Consider the following 24537-nt stretch of genomic DNA (forward strand, 5'->3'; position numbering starts at 1 on the left):
TAACTACCTTAATAACAGTTATTGATGTATGGCTGATACAACTTGTTCGTAACGTTCTCGTAACTACCGTGATTACAAGTGCTTTAGACACACGTGTAGAGTCGTTTAGGTATGTACTGGTTTTATTTATTTATTTGATTGGTATTTTGCGCAGTACTCAAGAATATTTCACTTATACGACGGCGGCCAGCGTTGTGGTGGGAGGAAACCGGGCAGAGCCCGGGGGAAACCCACGACCATCCGCAAGTTGCTTGCAGACCTTCCCACGTTCGACCAGAGAAGAAGCCAGCATGAATTGACCTTGAACTCACAGCGACCGCATTGGTGAGAGGCTTCTGGGTCATTACGCTGCGCTGCCGCGCTAACCAACTGAGCCACGTAGGCTCAGTACTAGTTTTAAGTAACTTTCGTAACTGCCCTGGTACATACAATAAATATTTCCGGTATGACATCGTCACAGCAGACACCCACTAAACGTAACGTTTTCGTAACTATTGTGATTACAGGTGCTTTAGGCACATGTATGGAGTCGTTACGGTAGATACTAGTTTTAAGTAACTTTCGTAACTGCTCAAGTAACAAGTATTTTAGGTATGGCATCGTCATACCAGATACTAATTGTACGCAACGCTTTCGTAACTGTACCGTGACAGTAAGTGCTTCAGGTATGCGAGCGTCACACCAGAAACTAATTGTACACAACGCTTTCGTAACTGTACCGTGACAGTAAGCGCTTCAGGTATGCGAGCGTCACACCAGAAACTAATTGTACACAACGCTTTCGTAACTGTACCGTGACGGTAAGTGCTTCAGGTATGCCAGCGTCACACCAGAAACAAATTGTACACAACGCTTTCGTAACTGTACCGTGATGGTAAGTGCTTCAGGTATGCCAGCGTCACACCAGATACTAATTGTACACAACGCTTTCGTAACTGTACCGTGACGGTAAGTGCTTCAGGTATGCCAGCGTCACACCAGATACTAATTGTACACAACGCTTTCGTAACTGTACCGTGATGGTAAGTGCTTCAGGTATGCCAGCGTCACACCAGATACTAATTGTACACAACGCTTTCGTAACTGTACCGTGACGGTAAGTGCTTCAGGTATGCCAGCGTCACACCAGAAACTAATTGTACACAACACTTTCGTAACTGTACCGTGACAGTAAGTGCTTCAGGTATGCCAGCGTCACACCAGAAACTAATTGTACACAACACTTTCGTAACTGTACCGTGATGGTAAGTGCTTCAGGTATGCCAGCGTCACACCAGAAACTAATTGTACACAACACTTTCGTAACTGTACCGTGACAGTAAGTGCTTCAGGTATGCCAGCGTCACACCAGAAACTAATTGTACACAACGCTTTCGTAACTGTACCGTGACAGTAAGTGCTTCAGGTATGCCAGCGTCACACCAGATACTAATTGTACACAACGCTTTCGTAACTGTACCGTGATGGTAAGTGCTTCAGGTATGCCAGCGTCACACCAGATACTAATTGTACACAACGCTTTCGTAACTGTACCGTGATGGTAAGTGCTTCAGGTATGCCAGCGTCACACCAGATACTAATTGTACACAACGCTTTCGTAACTGTACCGTGACGGTAAGTGCTTCAGGTATGCCAGCGTCACACCAGAAACTAATTGTACACAACACTTTCGTAACTGTACCGTGACAGTAAGTGCTTCAGGTATGCCAGCGTCACACCAGAAACTAATTGTACACAACGCTTTCGTAACTGTACCGTGACGGTAAGTGCTTCAGGTATGCCAGCGTCACACCAGAAACTAATTGTACACAACGCTTTCGTAACTGTACCGTGACGGTAAGTGCTTCAGGTATGCCAGCGTCACACCAGAAACTAATTGTACACAACGCTTTCGTAACTGTACCGTGACAGTAAGTGCTTCAGGTATGCCAGCGTCACACCAGAAACAAATTGTACACAACGCTTTCGTAACTGTACCGTGATGGTAAGTGCTTCAGGTATGGCATTTTCACGACAGATATACACTCTCCGAACAACAGTGGTATATAGCAGACCCTTCAGCTATGACAAGTAAAGACGCTCAGTATGAGTGTAATAAATTTAACATGCATTCTCGAGCGGTTTATAGGTCCAATAAATTGTTAAGCTATAGAATGTGGAACAGGAAGCTCACGTGCACGGTATTTTTCAGTGTGGGCGCCTTGAGACTACAGTGGGCGTATACACACTCTAGTATATACACTATGTGGATATTTCAGTGTGGCTAAGAATGCAAATTACTTTGGTCAATGAAGGTTTTTATCAATAATTCGATCAATCAAATTAAAATCAATGCGGAAATTTTCTCAAACTTCATCTAAAACAAGCGATATGTCTATAGCTACCCAGCTGTCAAAAAAAACCTATCTAAAAATTGTCTTTGTAGCATGCATCAAACAATAATTCGTCCATGCAGTCATTAATCTTTACAAATCAACAATCCTACACATTATCCCTAGAAATGTGAACGTTTTTATCTCTAAAAGCGTGGTATTAGTTGCGACCAATCGCATCCTCGGCCATTATCTCCGCGCGCCAGCGTTCGCCCACCTCGCCACAAAAGTACATCTGTTTGGATTACTCCCCTTGCTGTCTGACCTTAAGCTACGTACATAGGCATTCTGTTCACCGCAACATACTCCATCACAATCGGCGACACAGAAATGCAAAAATAACTGACCGCAACGTCATGCGCTACCTTGATAATACCTGCATTCAAAAATACGACCAAACCACAACTTGAGTCGTAAATATGCACAACGCACCATCGCAGACGATATAGCTCTTAAAAGCATAATTCATATATCATTACGGGAGAGAAAAAAATCAACTGATCAACAACTTCTGTGATTATTTGGGGCCGTGTTTGTCCGTCAGCCTACATGGGATTGTCGTCAAAAGTGACAGCGCGGCACATATTAATCATCGCGTGACGAACAGCTTCAATTACAGCTATTTAAACATTTGTATTTTTGTATGAATAGCATCGACTTCAAACATTTTTAAACCGTAGTATAGGGAAGTCCAGGCATGACATGATGTAAGGATACATGTTTCAGCTTAAGTGGTTGGAAGACATACAATGCGGAGCGGTTTAAGTAGAACCCAAAATAGATCTAAATAACGAGCCCTACAGTATACAGTTACCGTTTAATACTTTACTTCAATTCATCCCTAAACTCATAAAAATTTTCCGTTAAATTTGCCTCTCCACCCCCACCCCCAGTGATGTGGGAGATTTTCGTCGATATAACGTAATAAATGCATTGCTGATTACGGATTAGTTCGCTGTCAGGAAACCGTAAAACTACATCGATGAAAATGAAATCTATTATCACCTTGGGAACGAATTTAACAGATTTTTTTTTACAGTGAAAAGTTTTACATGGAACGACTATATATTAGGGAATATATTTATACGTTCCTATGTTTTGTGAAATACTTCGTGTTACAGAAACAAAGTATAGCTTTATCGCAAAAGAGGTAAATGATAATGCTGTAAGCTTGCAAATATTCATCCAGTTTACAAAGTAAACCTGCCCCGTGGGGCATTACACAAGCGATATGGAATGCAGGGAACGTTAATTGTCTCGATAACAGCCTTTGTTTTAATGAGGTGTACAAGCCTTCACCATGTATACGCCTTATATGCGGACATGATTAACCCTGAGTCAAGAGGTTAAACACTCCCACTCTCCTCACAGCGAAAGGCACATCCCCATTCCGATAATCTCTTGCCTTTAGTTACGGTTATTTATTAACCCTTTATTTATTTGTTTATCCTGTAACTCAGTTCCTTCTTTTATTTATTTATTTAAATACGGCGGATGAAGAAGATGCGCTGGTAGTAAATTGCCGTCTTTTTGCCAGTTACCTCATAGCGACATCCAAAATGGCTATAGCTGGATTCGAGCCTGTAACCTTAATGGTTTGGGATTTATTAACACTCCCAAGGCATTAGGTTGTTAGGGTAACTATGAACCATTTGGATATACTTAAGTACACAAACACACACACACACACACACACACACACACACAAACACACACACCTTTTAACTGGGCCTATATATGGTTAAAACTTGAAATCATCCACTATTATTTTCCTGAACCATATAGGAAGAACTTGTTATTCAGTAGAATTTCACAATCCCTTCTATCGCGTCCACAGATCGGCCTTGGGTAAGAATGAGCTCACTCATACACTGTCACACTCTGCCGCACACACAAAATAAGTAAATGTAGGTCTATTTTCGTCTCGCGCACAGTGTGTGTAGGCCTAACATTATATGAAAGTCTTTGGTGGAGAGACGTCAGAAGGCCGCGACACAAAGTGAAGTGTGACCTGCGGTGGTATATGAATCGGACAAGCAGGCGATCGGTTGTACACAGAGCTATGTGTCATAAATACGTCACAGCACGTGCGTGAGCTGGTATACGCTTGTCTACCATGAACGACAGGTACAGTTAGATGCAAACGTCACGGGAGGCACACTGATCGCTAGATGGACTGCAATGACAAAACTACGAGATGGTGAAACTAAAAATAGGTGTAAACATATATGCATATACATCTTTGCATGATGAACTCCGTGTAGTGATAGGTAAGTTATCTTAGATTTCAGCTTGGTATTGGGAAAAGCTCATTAAGTATATATTTATTTATTTATTTATTTATTCATTCATTCATTTGTTGTTTACATTCAAATTTAGTCGGCACGGGTAATTAATATAAGATTTTCTATATGTATTAAAAATATACATTCCATCAATGTAGATGTTATTGCAATTTTAATCATGTAAGTCAGATTTTAAGTCAATATCCGTACACTCTACTTATATGGTCTTTAGTTTAGTCATAATATTGTGGATTGAACTTGAATGCAACATGACACACGTCTGGTAACACCGGTTGTTCTCAGTTGGAATAAAAAATCAAAAATGTTACTTCATGCTATTCAAATACGCATCTGTGTGTATTGTGGCGAATTTGCAGCTTCCCTTTCAGTGGTACAGCCTATATACAGCATGGCATAGGCTTTAGAGCTCTTAAATAAGCCCAAGACGAGTCAAGTGTACGTGTATATAGGCCTACTATATGGCGATGACATATTTCTGTTTATTTTAAACCAGCTATCAATTAGATACGTGTTTATCGAAGGTGTAGCGATGCTCTAGTTAGTAAAACAAGAATGATATTATACAATTAATCAAGTTAAATACAAGGCCAGTGTGGTAGGATAGACACGGATGCCTTATACACAATATACAAGGAGTTACACTTAAATACATTGTTCTGCACTTACAGTGTGGCAGGACACACAAGGCCTGAAGGGTACTTAACAAACATACCAGGTGACAAAAACAGCTGTACGTTATTGGGTTTGCCAGTTAAGACCCATGCGTATTATAACAGAATAAGACCGTAACTGCTCGAGTATTAAGTGACATGTGACCATTTCCCAACTATCGTACTGTCGTCGCTAATCTAGTTTTGCTGGCTATATTGTTGTCCTTTATGTCACAGGCATCAAATCCTGCACTGCAATATTGCCGAAGTGGTGTTGAGATATCATTATCCATTAATTCATTAGTTTATTGATTTATTTACTGATTGATTCATTCATTCAAATCCTGACGTCTTTGTAAACGCCAGGCCAAAGTAACCGCCACCTGCGGGATTGGTATTAAACAGAGTGATTTGGCATTTTGAATCTTTGCGTCGAAACAGACATTCGTATACTAGCTGTCAACCAAACCGGATGTTCCAAGTAAATAATCGCAAGGCCAATTCCCAAAACGTTGTTTAACACAAACCATCCAAGAAATAAGAAAGTATATAAAATACGAAATTTGGACGGAATCTTGCAAAGAGAAATAGTTTTCAGCTATATTTTAAAGACGCTTGAATGCTTTAGGCGAATGAGTGAAATCAATATGCTGCCGATTCAGGTTTTAACCTGGGATCTGTAATGTTCGAGACTTACTCCTTATAAGCTTTTCGACCGCAATGTGGCCTAGCGGTGTTTTAAACAGTTTACTTGTACAAGGGCTTGTCATTTACCGTTATACGGCCAAAGGAAACCGGGTGAAACCACAGTCGTGCATACAGCGAGCTATAGATGGACTGAAACACCCGTCTTTATCTCATAGAGCATATGGTCGTCAGTCAGTTAATCAATTAGACCACTCAGTCATCTGGTGAAATTAATTTCTTGTGTCCAGTTTCACAAATATTTTTGCAAATGATATCTACGTTGTGTTTTCTCCCATTTTTTATGGAAATTATCTTGTCTGTATTGTCTGTATTTGTATTGCCAAGAGGAATCGTGGTTTACAGAGAAATTTAATTTTTAGAAAGGGATGTTGTTAAAAAAGAAAAACTCCTCCAGAAATCAGTGAGCTTTAAGAGTGGAGGCAAACTGGAGTGCCCGGCGTAAACCATTGCATATATGTCAAGCACCGGGTAAACACCCTGGCTGAAGATTGCAGCGTAACCAGCGAGATCTGGACTAGAGCCTGCGATCTCATTGGTCGAGTGTCGAGAGAATCACGCTTCACCGGAATTAGCTATCGGTGGCACTGCCTACATTGCGGAGTTATACGTGTAATTGTGAAAATTATACGTCGTTGCAACCGAGTTGTAAACAGCCATATGGCATTTTGGGTATTTATTTATTTATAAATTGATTTATTTTTTTATTTGATTGGTGTTTTACGCCGTACTCAAGAATATTTCCATTTCATTATGCCCAGCATTATGGTGGGAGGAAACCAGGCAGAGCCCGGGGGAAACTCACGCCCATCCGCACGTTGCGTTGTTGGTATTCTATATATCTGTAACAAGCATTCCTTACATTACACACAAGTATCAAGTGAAGAAGAATAACACTGTGCAACCAAAATAAAACATCTACTTGCAACCGCCCTTCGATTCATTATACGCATTTCATCGCTCTTCGTTTTATCAGTCACATTCAGTAGTCACTCCCCTATAATTAACTCTGCTTATCTATCTATGTATGCCAGGTATTTCCTTTTACAGCTAAATGAGTCTATATATAACTTCATCCGGCAGGTTCTTTGAACAACTTGACTATCTGAAACGATTCCATTACATAGTATGCTTCACGCTGACCATGCGTGTATAGACTGATCCCCAAGATCCTGTAATCGTATACGAATATTCTTGCTATTCCACTTAGACTTGTGTTAAAAGCCTGTCATTATTGAAGTCCAAATACAATGTAGCCTATACACTGGGAGAAAAAGTCATGCCCCATCTTATGTCGGTTTTTGACCAGGTCAGCTGGAAGGTGGATTTTATAAAATTGACTACACAGTAGTTATCGTTCAATGCATATGAATAAAATACAGTTTTTAAATTCGACATGACAGGACGCCTACCCTGTAAGTTCAAAGGGTAGCCGATTCTAACGACGATTGGTTACTGCACGAAGTATAGACAAGTCGAAGCTGAGGTGAATTACCCAGATTGTAGATCAATTTCGTGTGCGTTCGAGTGTGACTACGACAGAAGCCTAAGTGCTAATCAATCAGCGTACCACTGTACAACCTTATTAATACATGCAACTTGTACCAGATATAGCCTCGAATTAAGCACCAAAAAAATGCGTAAAATGTATGTTATATTTTTCTTCTTGTACATAATTGTATCTTTCAAGGAACAGTTAGGACGAATATAGCATATTTATCTCTTTACCTGATTAGATGTGGCATATTTTTTTGTGGTAACCTGATATACGATCCTGTTTATAAGGAGTACGTATTTTTACGAACAGCAAAATAAAGATTTATAAACTGTATCGGATAGTTAATAATTAATGACTGATCCATACATCTATACTCGCCCCCGCCACCCGCTCTGTTCGCTTTTCTCCCACCATACTGCTGGTCGCTGTTGTGTTAGTGAAATATTCTAGAGAGCGGCGTAAAACACGGATCAGACCAATAATAAACGTATATAAGTTCTTTTAGCTTTGTATGATACATTTTGAGGCGTAGCACAAAAAAACGAAGAACAAAAGATTTCTCGCACCATTCATTACCGCTAAACTATGTTCCCATAGGGGCCTATATACAAGAAGAAAGAAGCTAGCCTTACATTCAGCGCAGAATAAATTATGTCTTGCATGCTTATCTCACTATATAAGTACATTCGTTTATATATACCATTGCATAAAATATCAAATCAAAGCAGCCATAGTGACATAGATGACATAGTGATAATTGGCTAATGATCATACGTGACCGGTGAATCCCGGTCTCTTGTATATTAACTTCAGTTAAGATTTTATGCAAAAACATAGGGAAAAAACAGTACGCAATAGCACGCTTACTATACAGAGGTGTATTGACGACATAGTGACCCTAGTTTATTATGCAGGTCAACTCGTACTGTTGAATAGAAGGATTCTCGGATGTCCCCACGCCAATCGACCACGTGGTACTTATAGTAGCAGTATTAGATGTGTCGGTAAACCGGAGGTTTATAGGTTAAGTGCACGATATATGCTTTAAGTACAGTTGGTGTTTATATATACGATATCATGTACGGGTCTTTCCCTGCTGAGACATAATATACATAGACACGAAAACAACTAATGTGTGTACTTCTTTCTCCCCTTCTGATAAATACATGATGTGATTATTTACTGCGTGTTGCCATATACTCTCGAGTTTGTCATTGTATCCGTAGATACTTAAACTTAAATCAGTGCAGTGCGAAAAGAAACAAACGATGTTTATACGTCAAATACGTGGCGTGATTGCTCGCTGCATGTTTATATGTTTGCCAAAAATGACTGTTTTGTACGACGAGACGTAAAAAAAAAAATATGATATAGGCCTGTGCAACTAATATATGCGGCGGCATTCATGTACTGAATATGTTATTTTTTACTCGATATTAATTCGTCTTTAGGTATCCCTTGTGGGTTATCATATACGTTATACCTATTTGCTTAACCCGTAAAGCCTATATCTTCTAAAATTTGGGACACCTGGCTTGCTCTTTTTAGCCAGTATATATATAATTGTAGCAGGAATATTGAGTGTCTTTTTTTCTCACATGGTTAGAACATCTAATGAACAACATATTCATATCTTTACTTTTCCTAGAAGCCGGTAAAGAAATGTAATATTCTTCTTTCAACACTACTGATGTCTGTCGAAAAACTTAGAAGAATTAGAGTAACCGAGGAACACATGTATCACGGAGATATTTATTTATCTATTTGATTGGTGTCTTGCGCCGTACTCAAGAATATTTCACTTATACGGCAGCGTCCAGTATTGTGGTGGGAGAAAGCCGGGCACAGCCCGAGGGAAACCCACGACCACCTGCAGGCTGCTGTCAGACCTTCCCACGTACGGCCAGAGAGGAAGCCAGCATGAGTGTATCACGGAGATGTCCCAAGGTCAACAAACCCAGGCTGTAAATGTATCGATACTTGTATCACAACTTTCTGTTCTCTACTTTCTATTTCCCCGGACTGTATGCAGCTTTGTGTTTCTATACCTGTTTATTTAAACATTCCTATTGGCTCATTATCGCATTCTTGTTCACGCAATGATGTGTTTTACATAACAGATCCAGACCTTGTCATGCATTCCACTTGGACGACCTTGGGACCCGAACTATTGTAAAGAATACAGACGATTCTATTGTGAACGCTTTTAAAACCTTGCCGGGGGTCGAGACGAGATCTAAAGGATATCAGACCAACTGTTAACTTGGAGGACGACTGAGTCAGAGGGGGCTGTCATACCAAAGAAAACAAAGAATAACCTCTGCGCTGTCAAACCACCACCCACCCTTCCCCCGCCCCACTCCCCACCACGTACGGATTTGAAAGGTAGTGAATCGTGCTGTCCCATGAGATAAGATTATACTGGGTTCAGCGGGTGATTGGCATGGACTAACTCACCAGGTGTCAGATGGCAGCTTGGATAAGCATACCAAATGGAAGAGGTGCCTTCTGAAACTACCACGAAACGCATCAGATTTCGGCAGATCTGCGTTAAAGTGACAACTATTAGCATGATCTGATTTCCATGTGTTATTTATAAACCAAAAAAGATCCATTCTGCACGACAGGCCATTCTGGATTATCTGAAGATGTGTTTGTTGGCGGACGTACTTACATAGAAGCCATGACTCAATAATCACAACGGATCTTTGATGCTTCACAGCGCACATTTACTGTACAAAGGTGAGAACTTCAACCATACCTGGTACAGTTGGATTTCAGGTGCTGTCTAAGTGCAAACATTGCAGCTGAGACAGTGTTAAGTGAGTGTGTATTCACGGATGTCAAGATGATCCGAGCTACCGGTTCGCACTGTGGTTACACGAACAAATGTGCCTTCGTGGTCATTGTTTTAGTGGCCAGTATTGGCCACTGGCCAGTGACTGAAGCATGCGGACGAGGATCCATTTACTTAAAAAACAACGGTTACAGACAAATCCTTATTGCCATTGGTAACAATGTTACGGAAGACATTTCGCTGCTGAACAGAATCCAAGACGTCTTCGCCAAAGCCTCGACATTTCTTTATCAAATAACCAAGTAAGTAACTTTTCTTAGTTATTTCCTAATGCGGGAAGTAGTTAAATGTGTATATCAAAGTACAAATCGAACAGGGGACTACATTCTGGTTGGTTATATAGGAAGTTGTAACATAGAAATGTGCGGACTAATTCGTAGTTCAAGTAACGGAAAGTAGGGCAAGTGTATTCTGAGCTTACATAAAAAACATATAGCAACCAAATGGACGATTTGGAAAGAGGGCTACGGTATTCAGTGGCACGTTAAATATTCTGGACTAGTTTAGGCTTGTCACAAATAATGTATTACCGTAATGTATTTCCTCCCCAAACGCAAGTATATTTGGGTCTATTCAATATGTCAACTGGTTTAGGATTGACAGCCAGGTACACTGACATAATCAGCTGTATGTTTGGCAAATATAAACACTTAAGAAATTATTTGTAACGCAATAACTTTTGAATTGTACATATACAGGACTGAACATGTAATCATAGAATATCTAAATGTTCGCTTTGATGCCGACGACGTCACATACAGGAGATATTTCCTCAAGCAAATCACACGTATCATGTATTGCAGTTAACTTATTACTTATGATAAAATCATTTCATAACCTCACAATAACAAGGCAGAAAATACGTCCGTTCCAAGACGCTTTTTGCACAATAACCCTTCCTTTTTTAGATATTTCCTTCATTTCTTCGTTACCATGTTCAACATCTGAACAATGATCATTCATCAAGGTTTTCAAATCAGTGCCATGTTCAGATTTGTACCGACATTAACTACCGACATATATATGTATATTCGATTTTTGTTCAGATGTCTTTTTCAAGACACGGTAGATCATAACATTGTTTTACATTAAGCATCATTATGAAAAGTATTATTACAAAGGCTTGTTTAAGGTCAAGATGACTTTTCTCACACTGAATTCACCTGTAAATATAACGCCACATTGCATTTAGGGCAAGGGATTTTCAATTTTGACATTGATTAATTATAGTTATTTTTATAGCAATGTAAAGATGGGTCCGATAGATATGACCTTCTACATTAGTTTGGTCATTTGTGTTGCATGTCGACTTTAATCAAAGTCACAAGCTATTACAACCTTCACTTCTGATTTCTAAATCTTTACAATGAGTATGATTCTCTAGTGTAAATATCTAGTGCGTCCAGATTTCCCTGGCGCTCTCCTTCATAACTGTATAATCCCACTTAAAATCCCACTGCATAAACTTATTAAAGGTTACAATTAAATCGCGACTGAGATACATATTTTTGATTAACGACAATTAATAAACTAGCAGGGAACACGATTTTGATACTGATTAAATTTAAGTGCTTTAAAACTATTTATTGTTTCTTTCCAACACTTCTGCTTCTCTTTATATGAATCCGTCCTATACGGTCTCACTTTATATACTTTCTTTCTTCTTTGAACTTTATTTTGGAAAATGGTCCTGCTATTTATACTAAACTCGAACTATTGGTAGACGAATGTTGGATGAGACACCCAGACTTCTACTCAAGTACTATGAGGTCGCAGTATGACATACAATGAAAATGCAAACAGTTAATATATTGAGAATGCTTCAATATCACTGATCTTTTTTATCTCAGGAAACGAGCCTTCTTTGAGGAAATTATTGTTTTGGTACCCAAAAGTTGGTCAAACAGACGAGAGTATGCTTCTGCCACCAATCAAACCATTGATGTAAGCGACATCGTCATAGACAGCACGACGGACCAAGACAGGCAACAACGGCACAAACCTTTCGTTATCCGAAGTAGTCCTTGTGGGAAACCCGGGGAGTATATGCAGCTTACTCCAGAGTACTTGAAGAATGGCACCATAGCCGGACAATACGGAACTTACGAAAAGGTTTGTAAACCTATTTTGTTCTTTTTAGGGATCTCATATACGATAAAAGTATCATCATTATCATTATTATCACTGTCATCATTATCTTCATTTCCGTCGTCATTATGATTATATCGCTATCAAAATATCATCAAAACTGTGGTTTCGATTGTTGTCGCCGTAAACGTTGTTAGATCCTCACTATCATTGTGTGGTTGTATAATCATCATCGAGTTTGTCTTTATATTCATCTTCGTCATTATCTCAAATTATATTGCAATAATCGTTATCTTCCTCGATATCGTTGCCGTCAGTGTTAATCTTCATTAACTACCTTCATAATTATTATCAGCGCAATACCATAATCATTGTCTCCATCATTTTTCTGTACGACCAGCATAGGAATCAGTGTCCTTACATTCACGAACAGTGGTCATGGTCAAATAATTTACCCACCTTCTTTTCAATATTTCAATATTTCCTAAAAATACTAAATCAAATTAAGCAGATCCCTTCGTTGGCCTATTAGTTTAAGCGCCGCCTCGAATCGGAAGACCCCGAGATCAAACCCGAGTCGGGTCATACCAAAATCTTAAAAAATGGAACTTTCTCACTTGACGTAAAACCTGAAACATACACGTACATACAATCATTATAATGAAACTAATTTGCCAACCACAATCTCTCTCTCTCCAATTGCAATTTGGCGAGTTCCACTACAAGACAGTTGTATTCAGTTTATATGGATTAATGTCAAAGATTCTTTGATATGTCAGCTATAACACTTGACATATACTTACATTACAAAAAAAAATATATATATATATATATATAAGCAGCATATATTTTCGTCACGTCCTGGCCAACTTTTGTAAATTGAGTGCAATATAATCAGTGGTATTGTTGTCTGCAGCACACCTTCTCTCATCGTTTGACCTGTTCAATGCTTCAGGGTTTAGTATGCTGCATGTTGTTATATTTACCATTGTGAATATTAAGTGGATCGCGTGAATATTAAGTGGATCGCAAATATAAAATGGAGGAAGTAGATGCGTCTCGATGACTCACCTGATCAGCAACATGGACTTCGATGTCTTTTGGGCGACAGTATAAATAGCCATTTCATGTTTTAAACACCAGTCTTTGGCTTTCCAGTGCCGTTAAAACTGGTTTTTCCTTCCGTTTCAACATAAAGACCTACCTGTCAGATCTGTGTGTGATGATAACTCTGGATAAAATTGATTGCTGTCTTCAGTTTGATTATCTTCTTGAATACATGTACTTTCTTTAATATTCTGCTCAATTTTGGTAAAGCATTTTGCTGAACCCCACGGAAATGGTACGGGGCTGTAATATTTGTAATTTCACATCCATTACTTCTTTTACAATAACTCGTGATAAAGATAAACTAGCGTTCTTCTACTACGTCATTTCATGGCATTCAGTTAAGGTGTGGATAAAATACAAACATTTTGTTAACCAATTCATGTTATTCTAAGACATGTCTTTTATCCTGTTACGTCACAGGTAATTGTTCACGAGTGGGCTCATTTACGGTACGGCGTGTTTGACGAGTACCCGGATGGGTTTCTGAGTCCGGAATTTTATGCTGCCCAGAACGGAGAAATAGAAGGAACGCGATGTTCCACAGCTCTGAGAGGTAATGACAAGCACAATCAGTTGTCCAGGCAGTGTCCCGAAGCTTTATAGGCGAGAAACGCTTAGTGCAAAACTTTTAGAGAATATTTCCTTTTACTGCCAGCGTAGTTGATGTATGATTAAGTATTATATGACTCTGGTTCTCCTTGAACACAGACTCTTGTGGGTTTCTGAATCTTATTTAGTTTACCATTTTGTAGGTATTTTCAGTGAAGAATTACTTTTAACGGATGAAACAAGTAATCATGTAATCAGTCACCAACCTATCAGCTAGCCAACTGACCAGTGGTTAAACCATTCTATCACCCAGGTAACAAATTCGTATCTGTTCTGTTTTATTTGAACAGGAGAGTTCTATGACTACTTAAAGGGAAACGGTCTCTGTGATTTCAAGAATGGTTTGCCGTATGAATTCTGTCAGTTCAAGGACGAACAAGAGGTGTCTGGGAAGTACGGCTCACTGATGTACAGCCATAAGCTGGATCACGTGGTGGGGTTTTGTGACAACGACACAAACTCTCCGAACACTTTACACAATCGTCAGGCTCCGACCACGCAAAACCGGAATTGTGACGGGAAGAGCGTTTGGGAGGTATGTGCTTTCTTTCAGTAGTTGTTGACGCGCACGTAGGGCGTTACGCCGGAGTAAGATTGATGAATGGAGATAAGTTAAGATCATAACATTTTTTTACAGTGTTTTGTCATCATAAGGATGCAAAACATTTGTTTTTGTAATGTTGTATTTTTCTTAAAATATTCCCAGAAGACATCTATTTTTTCTAATATAAGTTTATTTTTCATCGCGTTCTTAAAATATAACTAACCCATACATTTAAATTATCAGGATTTTCACTGTGGTTCAAGCATTATTTGACTTTTTGCATTGATTGAATATATAATGTATTTATGAAAATTAATTTTGTGACGTCACAGGTTCTGAGGAGCCATCCAGACTTCGCAGAGGGCGCAAATTTGCCACGTGATGTGCCAAGTACAGAGCCCACGTTTCGTTTTGTAAAACACAGTAGCAAGAGGACAGTAATTGTGCTGGATACCTCTGGTAGCATGACACACAACCACAAACTGTACAAGTTGGCACAAGTAGGTACATGTAGTTAGGATTATTTATTTCCTTTGACAATAAGGTCAAATTCAACTCTATTTCAGTCAGATTACAATGGTGTGTCTTTGTGTGGGATTTTGGAAGTACCTGTAGTAATATGCAAATAACATGCAGTTAATAACTGCATATAAGTGAATACTGCTGTATTCATTGCTATACACATATTTGTATTACTTTCGAAGTTGTGTATTGACGGTTGTCTACATAATAGACTACAGTTCTCTTCGTGAAGGGATCCAGACCTGCGGTTCGCGTGAATCACTACTGATCATCACTTTTCGGAGGGTTTTTTTCGGTGCATAACTCTTTAAAAAGTTGACACGGCGAATGTCAGTTTCACCTTACACATCTTTAAATATTATCTTTCCTCGCGCTAAGTTTGATGCTTATTGTTCTTTATTGAACCCAATAACATTATACGGATGTCACATGTTTGTGAATAATTGTGAATAAATCATATATTTATTAAATACATGTGATGAAGAATGAAGTCTCGTGTTCCAATTCAGCTGGCGTTCTGGCACGTGCTGTATCCGCTTTCGTCCGGCCATAAACTCGACCGCCATCATGAAATGAAATATTTTAGAATTAGACGTAAATCAGTTACATAAATCTTAAACAAAATACGTCTAAACTAATCATGCCTATACGACCCTTTTAATGTGAAGTTGACACAAGAAGCCGTATTTTACTTGTTCTTTTTATATTATTACTCTCGACAGGCTGTTAAGAATTACATCCTGAACGTGGCCGTCGAAGGTGACCAGATTGGAATTGTGTGGTTCAGCAGCAAGGCGACTATCAAGGCTTATCTGACCGCAGTGAAAAACTCAACTCGTGATCAACTCGTGGCTCAGATACCAAAGTCAGCTTATGGGGCGACAAGTATAGGGGACGGTATGTGGGCTTATAAAAGAAGGTCGTGGGTTCGAATCCAGATCTACAATGTCAATGAAGAAACAATGACCTAATTACAGAAAAGAACGAAAGAGTACACCGTTTGTCCCCACTTGCTTTAGGCGGGCAGTGTTTCCCATTAGATTTTTTAAAAACCATTTCGAAACTTTATTTTCATAAGATACTTTAACTACTAGGAAATAATGCAAACCACTATGTTGCTTCAATACATTATTAAACGATGTGCTTCGGTCATGTGTGGCCTATCTTAATTTAATACCTGATTGTCTGTTTTCATAATGCATGAGGCAATTATTTCAGGTTTGCGGAAGGCTATGGCGGTGTTATCACGTGATGGACAGGATCCAGCAGGGGGAGTTATACTGCTAGTCTCTGACGGCAAGGAAAACAGGCCTCCTTGGCTGGCTAATGTCAGGAATCAGGTAATTTGTTTTGAAACATTTGTGTTCAATACGGCATCTAATGGAGGAGACTAATGCAAAAATGAAAACAGAATCGATGCTTATGCGCTGTTGTATACAAATAGTAACATCTCACCTAAGTTAGTACTGTACATACATAAAAAAAATAAAGTACAGCTTGCTTGCCCTCACATGTAACATAACAGTGGCCTTAATGTATGATCTCTTTTCTGCACTATCACTGACGCAAGGTGGATTTGTTTCCAGTCAAGTCTACATGGACAGCTGCACTAGACCGTAGCATTTCGCCACCCGTATGTGAGAGACCACATATACAGTAATGTTTCGAATTATTCCAGGTTATCTCCAGTAACGTTATTGTTGACACAATCGCAATTACTGAAGAAGCGGACCAGAAGATAGAGGTTTTAGCCAAGGTGACCCAAGGCTCTTCTTACTTCTTTTCCGATAAAGGAGATTCTAACGCCTTAAATGAAGCCTTCATTGCCCTAGGAGAACGTGGAACAGGTATGTAACGTTGAAATAGAGCTCTCGTGCATATCATATTCATATCAATGTAAGTTATATTTGGCTATATCCGTGGAAAATAAATACCAGCGACCATTAAAGCTACTTGAACTCTTACACAACCTTGGCGGAAATACGTGGTTTCACCTTAAAACATAATCAAAAACCGCTGACTGCTTCTTTTAGCATGATTCCATCATAATTTTATACTTAATTTGCTCGGTGAATTGTTTTAAACGTAGTTGTGGGAACTGACCTGACCTTTATTGACTTAGAATGTCCATTATGGTTCGCGGCCGGTATAAGAATGTCTGTTTCGACACATATACTCATGAGACAAAAGGAACATGACGGTATGCACACATAAATGACTGAATCTTCCGCATTTCCTGTGGCTGATGTCAGCATAAGTGTACCAGTGGGATTTGTAACAAGGCATTTTGGTAGGGCCAAAATTATTTAAACTAATGCGAGAGTGCATTTTCTATATAAAAAGTAATGAGTATTAAAACACAATTCACTTGATACTCAAGGATTGAATAAAATTTTATTCCGATTCTAATTAGGACTCCTTTGTTCGAGGAGAGAACCTGGGGCCCGTTTCACAATGCGCACGTAAGGTTACGTGAACATATCTCCCATGGCAACCAGTATTCTAGGCATTACGTCGTCGTGGTAGTTACGTGAGCTTGGCGCTACGTGCGCTTTGTGAAACGGAGTCCTATCTTTTGATATATTGTTCATGGCTGCCTTGGGTCTGATACCACACTGATGATGATTGAATAAGACTCAAAATATTAAGTTAAAAGTACATTTTATATCTTGGGAGCATCAATTGTAGTATATTACGCTAGGTTTCTCAGTGAATCTTCTGGATATAGAGGCGAGTCTTGGTGCAGCTGTTCGTGTTTCACTTCAGGGATCCTGGACAGACCAATCCAGTTATCTAGTCAGTCGGTCACGATCAAGGGAAACAACTCTTACCAAGAAAATATCGTCATCGACTCCACCATCGGCAAAAAGACAGAGTTTTTGATAGGCCATTCTACTCACGTGATCATCATCGAGGTTACGACGCCGTCTGGCCGTAAAATATCCCGCAATGATTCAGAATGCATCACAGACTTGGAATTCAAAGAGACTCGGATAAAAATTCCTGGGGTGGCAGAAGTAAGTTTCATTATTTAACAAACTTAGCCACACATACTGTGTAAACTTGAAAGTACTTTTCTGAGAGATCGTGAATTATTTTGTGAATTTTGTCTATTTATTTATTGATTTATGTCATTGGAATTTTACGCCGTACTCAAGAATATTTCACTTATATAACGGCGGCCAACATTATGTTTGGGGGGTGGGGTGGGGGGACTGGTCAAAGCCCGGGGCAAACCCATGACCATCCGCGTGTTGGTGGAATACCGTCCCACAAACGAGCAATTTTGTCTATAAAATCTTCTTTAGAGCACAAAAAGTGAATTTGTTATGTTGAATTTTTTTAAATTTCGCACACAAACACTGAGAACTTTCACTAATTGTTATGGAAACGTTGCATATGTTACAGAAAGGCCGTTGGAAATTGTTCATCCGGAACCCAAATCAAATAGAACAACCTGTTACAATAACTGTGACCTCAGGCGTGACCGATCGGAGTGGACCGATTGTAACCACGGCAACATGGGCTAAGAAAACGGTCCAGTTTCCGGATGACCGTCAAATTCTATATGTCAGCGTGTCCCAAGGTAAGATATGAGCCTCCAAGAGAATGAATGCTTATTTGAAAAGATAACATATGAAAATTGGGCTCCGTTGGTCAAAGGATTCCAGCCTTACAAAAATAACTTCCAAAGAATTTGTGACAAACTCAAGGAGTCAGTAGTCTTGTACATGATTGAACGAATGAATGGATTTTCAGCCATACCATGGCGAGAACAAGTTTAAAACAGGAGCCAGTGAATGGTTTTCGATAGAATGGGAAGACCATATTTTACATACATAACTTAACCAATGGGCGTACAATCCACATAAAATCTATATATAAATGACAGAAATATTTTCTCTTAATATATTTTGTGGAAAGATTTTTAAAGATACGATCAATCATTCACACGCTGAAGACTCATTGCGACTGTGATTGTTAGGATGGTTTACCCCGACACACCAGTTTCCTCCAGCTGTAGAAAGGTGGAGAAAAACATAAAAATGACATAAATTTCAGATGAAAGAGTGCAAAAAGCTATTCCTAAATGTGGTCTTCAATATTTTTTCCGATTTTTCTGTAAGTAAAATAATCCATCGAAAATAATCTTTGTATGGTGGGTTTTTGGGACCACCTTTTGGTATTTATAGTCTTAAATAATGTCATAAATGAGGATGTTACACAGGTTTAATAAATATGTTTGCACTAGAATTTGTTCTTTTCAGCTAACACATGCAGTAAACCTCAATTTGGATCATATTTACATTTTTAACATGTTCATAAATATTGTCATAATTTTGGTTAAATGCATATGTTTCGATATAAACTTCGATGTAAACAAATTTACATTCAAATAAATTTATTAGACAAGTATCACATCCTTATTTAGAACATTAATATGCAACAACGATTAATACCAAAAGTTGGTCCCAAATACCCACCATACAAAAATATTTTCAAATGCCCTTTTTTCTTGAAAAAAAATCCCCCAAAATATTAAAGATCACATCTGCAAATAAGTTTTGACGCTTTTTCATCTGATTTTGGTATCATTTTTATATTTTCTTCTCCTTTAAGTGAAACATCTTTGGTATGGCATTAAATATCAGTCAGATGAATAAATAAATTGAAAGTACAAAAAGTAATTGAAATTAACAGTTGAAAGTAATTTAAATCCCAAAGGGAACACAGTAAAAAAAGTACTGCTCACACACTTTGTACTTTAAAACTGAACAGATGTTTTATCTTTAAATCAGGCTTGTCTCCAGTATTGCAAGCTAATGTGGAAGCTATTTTGGAGAGACCGAATGCTGCGGGGGAAACAGCGCCATCTATACAGCTGGCGTTAAGAGATAACGGCGCAGGTGAGTTTCCCAATTTTCAACAAGGACGGATTCTATGGTCTGCCCAAACCGAGATAATTATTATACAGAATTGTTTGCTAAATTTATTGGGTGTCAAATAGATAACTATGGGTCAAGGGCAAAAAAAGAAATCAGCTTAAAAACGTATTTTTGGGGCTATCGTAGATGTTAAACACAACTTACTATATATCACAACATATTACAGGTGGAGACACTTCGAAAGATGATGGCATTTACTCCTCTTATGTCACCAACTTTACCGACAACGGCCGATATCATGTAAAAGTGAAAGTAAACGACTCACCAGTGTCCGTTGTCATGAAAGACAAAATCGTTGGAGCAGGCGGAAGCGGAGCGGCCGGAAGAAACAGAGAGCGTCGAAATACAGGATCCAGACAACACACGGAAAACTTTCAGCGCGTAACATCAGCAGGATCCTTTCGCCTGGAGAATTTCACAGCAGGTAATATTCATCAGTATGGTGTTTAGAGTATATGGAAAAATTTTAAATTACCTGTAGCAAGCAAGAAGCAGGTTTTGTTTTACCTATTTTTAACTCCGTTCATTAAACTTTGCACATTTTGGCTTATACTGTATGTCTACTTTGGACATATTATTGTTCAAGCATTAGTTATATAGAGACAACAATAAACAAAAACTGTAACAAATTAAAATGTATAGTATAACAATTTATGAAATACAAGATAAATTTTGTTGGTAGAATCTAAAACGATTAATTTGCTTGTCTACATATTCGATTTGAGTAAAATACCAATCAAATCAAATAAATACATAATTGAAGAAAAGTCTGCTTAATAAGTCAAAGTTCATACGTTGTTTTTGTGTGCTCACTGGATTTTGGTCCCTTAGTTTGTATTTTACTTTCATAATGCAATCAGGAGTATTGGGTTCACTTACACAAAGTACTCGGTATTTGTATCATGCATATCATTGTGCAGTATTTCTCTTGAGCGTGTACAAGTTTATAACACCCTATCTCACACCTTCATGCTAATTATTGCTAATTACTTCTTACGTTTTGCTTCGCTCCACAGAATACACAATATCTAGACCTAAGTAAAGTTCGATTCAAATCCTGAACCATGTTAAAAATGACCACATTTGGCCTTTTCTCGTGTAAATTGCGCCTCGGATCCAAGTCATACTGACCATTGTTCTTTGTAATGCATAAGTATTATTTCAACTATTTCAGTACTATTTCTGTTTGTCCACAATATATTACCCGAATTATTTTAGGTAGGAAAGATGCCCTATTTATCGCCTATGTGTAAGCTTATACAGCTTTTCAAAAAACATGCCTTGTTTAACCTTTTCAGTTCTGAAATCTTTGTTACATTAATTGTTATTATTTATTACTATTATTTATCCCCACCAGGCGTTGATGCCTTTCCTCCTGGGAAGGTGACGGATTTACGGGTGAGTGTGGACGATGGCACGGAGGAAGTGACGCTGAGCTGGACGGCCACAGGGGCAGATCTCGACCAGGGAACAGGTACGTGACGTCACAGACATATTGGGGTCACACTCTTTATGAAACATAATGTTTTATTGTAATTTTTATTAAGTATCAAGCATGTGCTAAGTGTACAACATCAGGTTATCAGCAGGTTGTAACGGTGGTTTCAGATGAGAGACTCTTCACCAGATATAATGGGTGAGAATGCAGCTCTTAAGTTAGACCGGCTGAAACTGTATGTCAGGAGGTTTGTCATGTAGTCTGAGAGCTGGCAGATTTTGTGTCTCCCATAGGTATCGTTATACTCGAGTACAACTTTAAATACCAATGAAATCAAAGACCAAAAGCCCAATAATAACAATTCGTCAAAGCTGCAAAATCTCGCAAAAATTCGATGTCGTTTGGCACTCAGGCTCCACGTTAAGCGAATTACACGTGTTTAAAGTTAGGATTTCCAAAGTTTGACTGACCCATCGACCAAAGGATAGACGTATCGATGGACAGCCAGAACGATTATGCATGTGTACAAAACAGAATAAATGACGAGAATGACAAATGAGTGCATATATGGTTTCGGAATGTATTGATAATATGGTGTGGCTGGGTTTCTAACTAAGATAAATTGACCAGAAGCAGAATTTCGCCGGTTACGTGTGAAGATCTGCGAACTATCACTCTGTCACCGCTGCTCTCGTTCCACTGAAACGTTATACATCTCATGCGTTGTTTCCGCGATGGGTATTTGCAATAATTGCACAATTTTATGTTGCAGCATCATCCTATGTGTTGTGGAAATCCAAAGACTTTAATACAATTTACACAAACCATCGAGGAGCTTCGAGAATAGAAGTTGACATAAAACCACAAACCGCTGGCACGGAAGAGATGTACACGATTTATGTGGAGGAAACAGGTATGGTCAATTCTCTGTATCGACGTTTCTTTTAGAAAAGGAAAGAAACCCCAAACATGGGATGAGAAAATGAGTTGTTATAATTGTCATTTCATTACCATATGAACCTGCGGATGGTCGTGGGTTTGGCCCATGCTCTGTCCGGTTTCCTCTCACCTGTCCGCCGTCGTATAAGTGAATTATTCTTGAGTACGGCGTAAAACAAAAACAAATATTACCATATGTTGCTATGGATTTGTTGCTTAGGTTAGTTTAGGTCATAGAAATATAATATATTATATAATATATTTTTCTTCCTACCTAATAGAACTATTGCAACCTGTGGATATTCTGTTGTGACTTCTATGTAATTATGGTTTAGAATTGGTGATCAAATGCTAATGTTGATCAACGTTAAACGGCTACATGTGTTGATCTTTCCTGGAAATAGAAAAGCTCAATTCAGTGGTCAGACGGATCAGAAACATATAAATGAAATACAGTTTGAAATATGTAAATGTTTTAGAAACTATCTGGTAAAGCGGAAACTGGAGTTATCTCCCCTAACGAGTTATAACATTACCGAACACTTTTTTAAGACTAGACCATGGGGGATGGTTTCTTTCTCAGAATGCTGTATAACAATAGCGAATGGGAAAGCGTTTCCACCTAAAATACTCCGGATTTCAGCTGTGTAGTCTATGTTATTCATTTCTGTCGTTTTGTGGACAAAGGTATAGTATTCAGGCATTGCAAAAAATAAGAGAGATCAACGGTCAGTTTGACCTAGAACCTAGTCGCCATCCGTCGAGAAAAGGCACCACACTGGACACAAATTTCATTGGCATATACAATTGTTCATCGTATGTTATTTCAGTTTGACCGTGGCCACGTTATGAAATACCGTCAATTTATCGTTAATCATGACCGTATTAATTTATTCCATTTATTCGATGTTAAATTTTGCCCAATGTAAGTTCACGAGACACTCTTTTTCTGTTCTTTTTTTCTCCAGGAAGCGTGACGTATTTTTTTGCTCTGGAAGCCGTGGACAATAGTGGTAACATCAGTCCGCGCTCTAACGTCGCTTCAGTGTCTTTAAAGTACCTCAACCCTCCCCTTAACCTGCCCTTAATAGCAGGATTTGTCAGTCTGGGACTCGTTCTCCTCGTATTGGTGTCAGCCGGGAGTATTATTATATACAAACAACACAAGAGACGAGAGCAACCAAACAAGGGAGAAAAGTATCAACAGAATGTCAAAGAGCACCAGATGAAATATTAGCAATCCAGACTGTATGTGAATCAATACCGATGAAGTATTAATACGACGTTGGACATCTGAGAAATCACTCCCATATGTCGTCCACAATAATTCATTTGCAGCTTTTCACACAAGTAACTTTCGACCACTGAGGTTATTTGTGGCCAGCATGATTTCTTTGACTATCTGCCCACTAAGTAATCAATACTTAATATTAATTAATACTTTTATGGAATGGCATATCAGTAGAGGGGGAATAGCGGGTTACACGTGGCGTTTATGTACTGTCGATGTGACCAGTCTGAAACCAGATCAGACTTTAGCTTGAAAATTAAACTGTTCAGTCTTTCAGACAAGATCATTTATTACTTGCACCACATATATACTGTAGTAGCAGGTTCTATTGCAGATAATCCCGTTCATCGACTATATATTCTTTCATTGTGTTCAGTACTCATACATTTGTATATAGTTATTTGTATATTATGTATCCATGTTGAATCGTGTCCAAACGGGCAATTCTACAAACGCAAATTTTTGAAGGAAATCCAGAAAAAGTATTTTTTTATTCTCTTAATATTTTGATATTATTTTGTTATAAGAATCAAAAATAGCAATAAAAAAAATATTTGCTCTATCAAGTATTTCGTTCTGTATTATTTACTCTTTTTTGTTAGGACAACACCATTGTTTTATATGTCCATTTTGTTTTCCCATAAACGCTGACATCAGAACTT

General features: G+C 38.6%; 1 protein-coding gene across 1 annotated transcript; it reads left to right on the forward strand.

The window, feature by feature from the left end:
* Window positions 1-10379: 10379 nt before the first annotated feature.
* Window positions 10380-24346, forward strand: LOC135461442 (calcium-activated chloride channel regulator 1-like). The gene is made up of 15 exons (XM_064738547.1): window positions 10380-10630; window positions 12239-12500; window positions 14007-14139; window positions 14486-14730; window positions 15072-15239; window positions 15984-16158; window positions 16480-16601; window positions 16940-17108; window positions 18028-18278; window positions 18670-18847; window positions 20061-20168; window positions 20374-20631; window positions 21565-21681; window positions 22418-22558; window positions 23553-24346. Exons 1-15 carry the CDS (start codon window positions 10380-10382, stop codon window positions 23819-23821), a joined length of 2847 nt encoding a protein of 948 aa, XP_064594617.1. The 3' UTR covers window positions 23822-24346.
* The last annotated feature ends 191 nt before the right edge of the window (window positions 24347-24537 follow it).

The sequence above is a fragment of the Liolophura sinensis genome, chromosome 1 (genome assembly GCF_032854445.1).
Source record: "Liolophura sinensis isolate JHLJ2023 chromosome 1, CUHK_Ljap_v2, whole genome shotgun sequence".
Lineage (NCBI taxonomy): Eukaryota > Metazoa > Mollusca > Polyplacophora > Chitonida > Chitonidae > Liolophura > Liolophura sinensis.

What these genes read in the sequence shown, in the direction of transcription:
- LOC135461442 (XM_064738547.1), top strand. Translation starts at nt 10,380, where the DNA reads ATGATCCGAGCTACCGGTTCGCACTGTGGTTACACGAACAAATGTGCC. An exon ending in TTTCTTTATCAAATAACCAA is followed by an intron (nt 10,631 to 12,238) that starts GTAAGTAACTTT and finishes TTTTTATCTCAG; the next exon opens with GAAACGAGCCTTCTTTGAGG. An exon ending in ATATGTCAGCGTGTCCCAAG is followed by an intron (nt 18,848 to 20,060) that starts GTAAGATATGAG and finishes TCTTTAAATCAG; the next exon opens with GCTTGTCTCCAGTATTGCAA.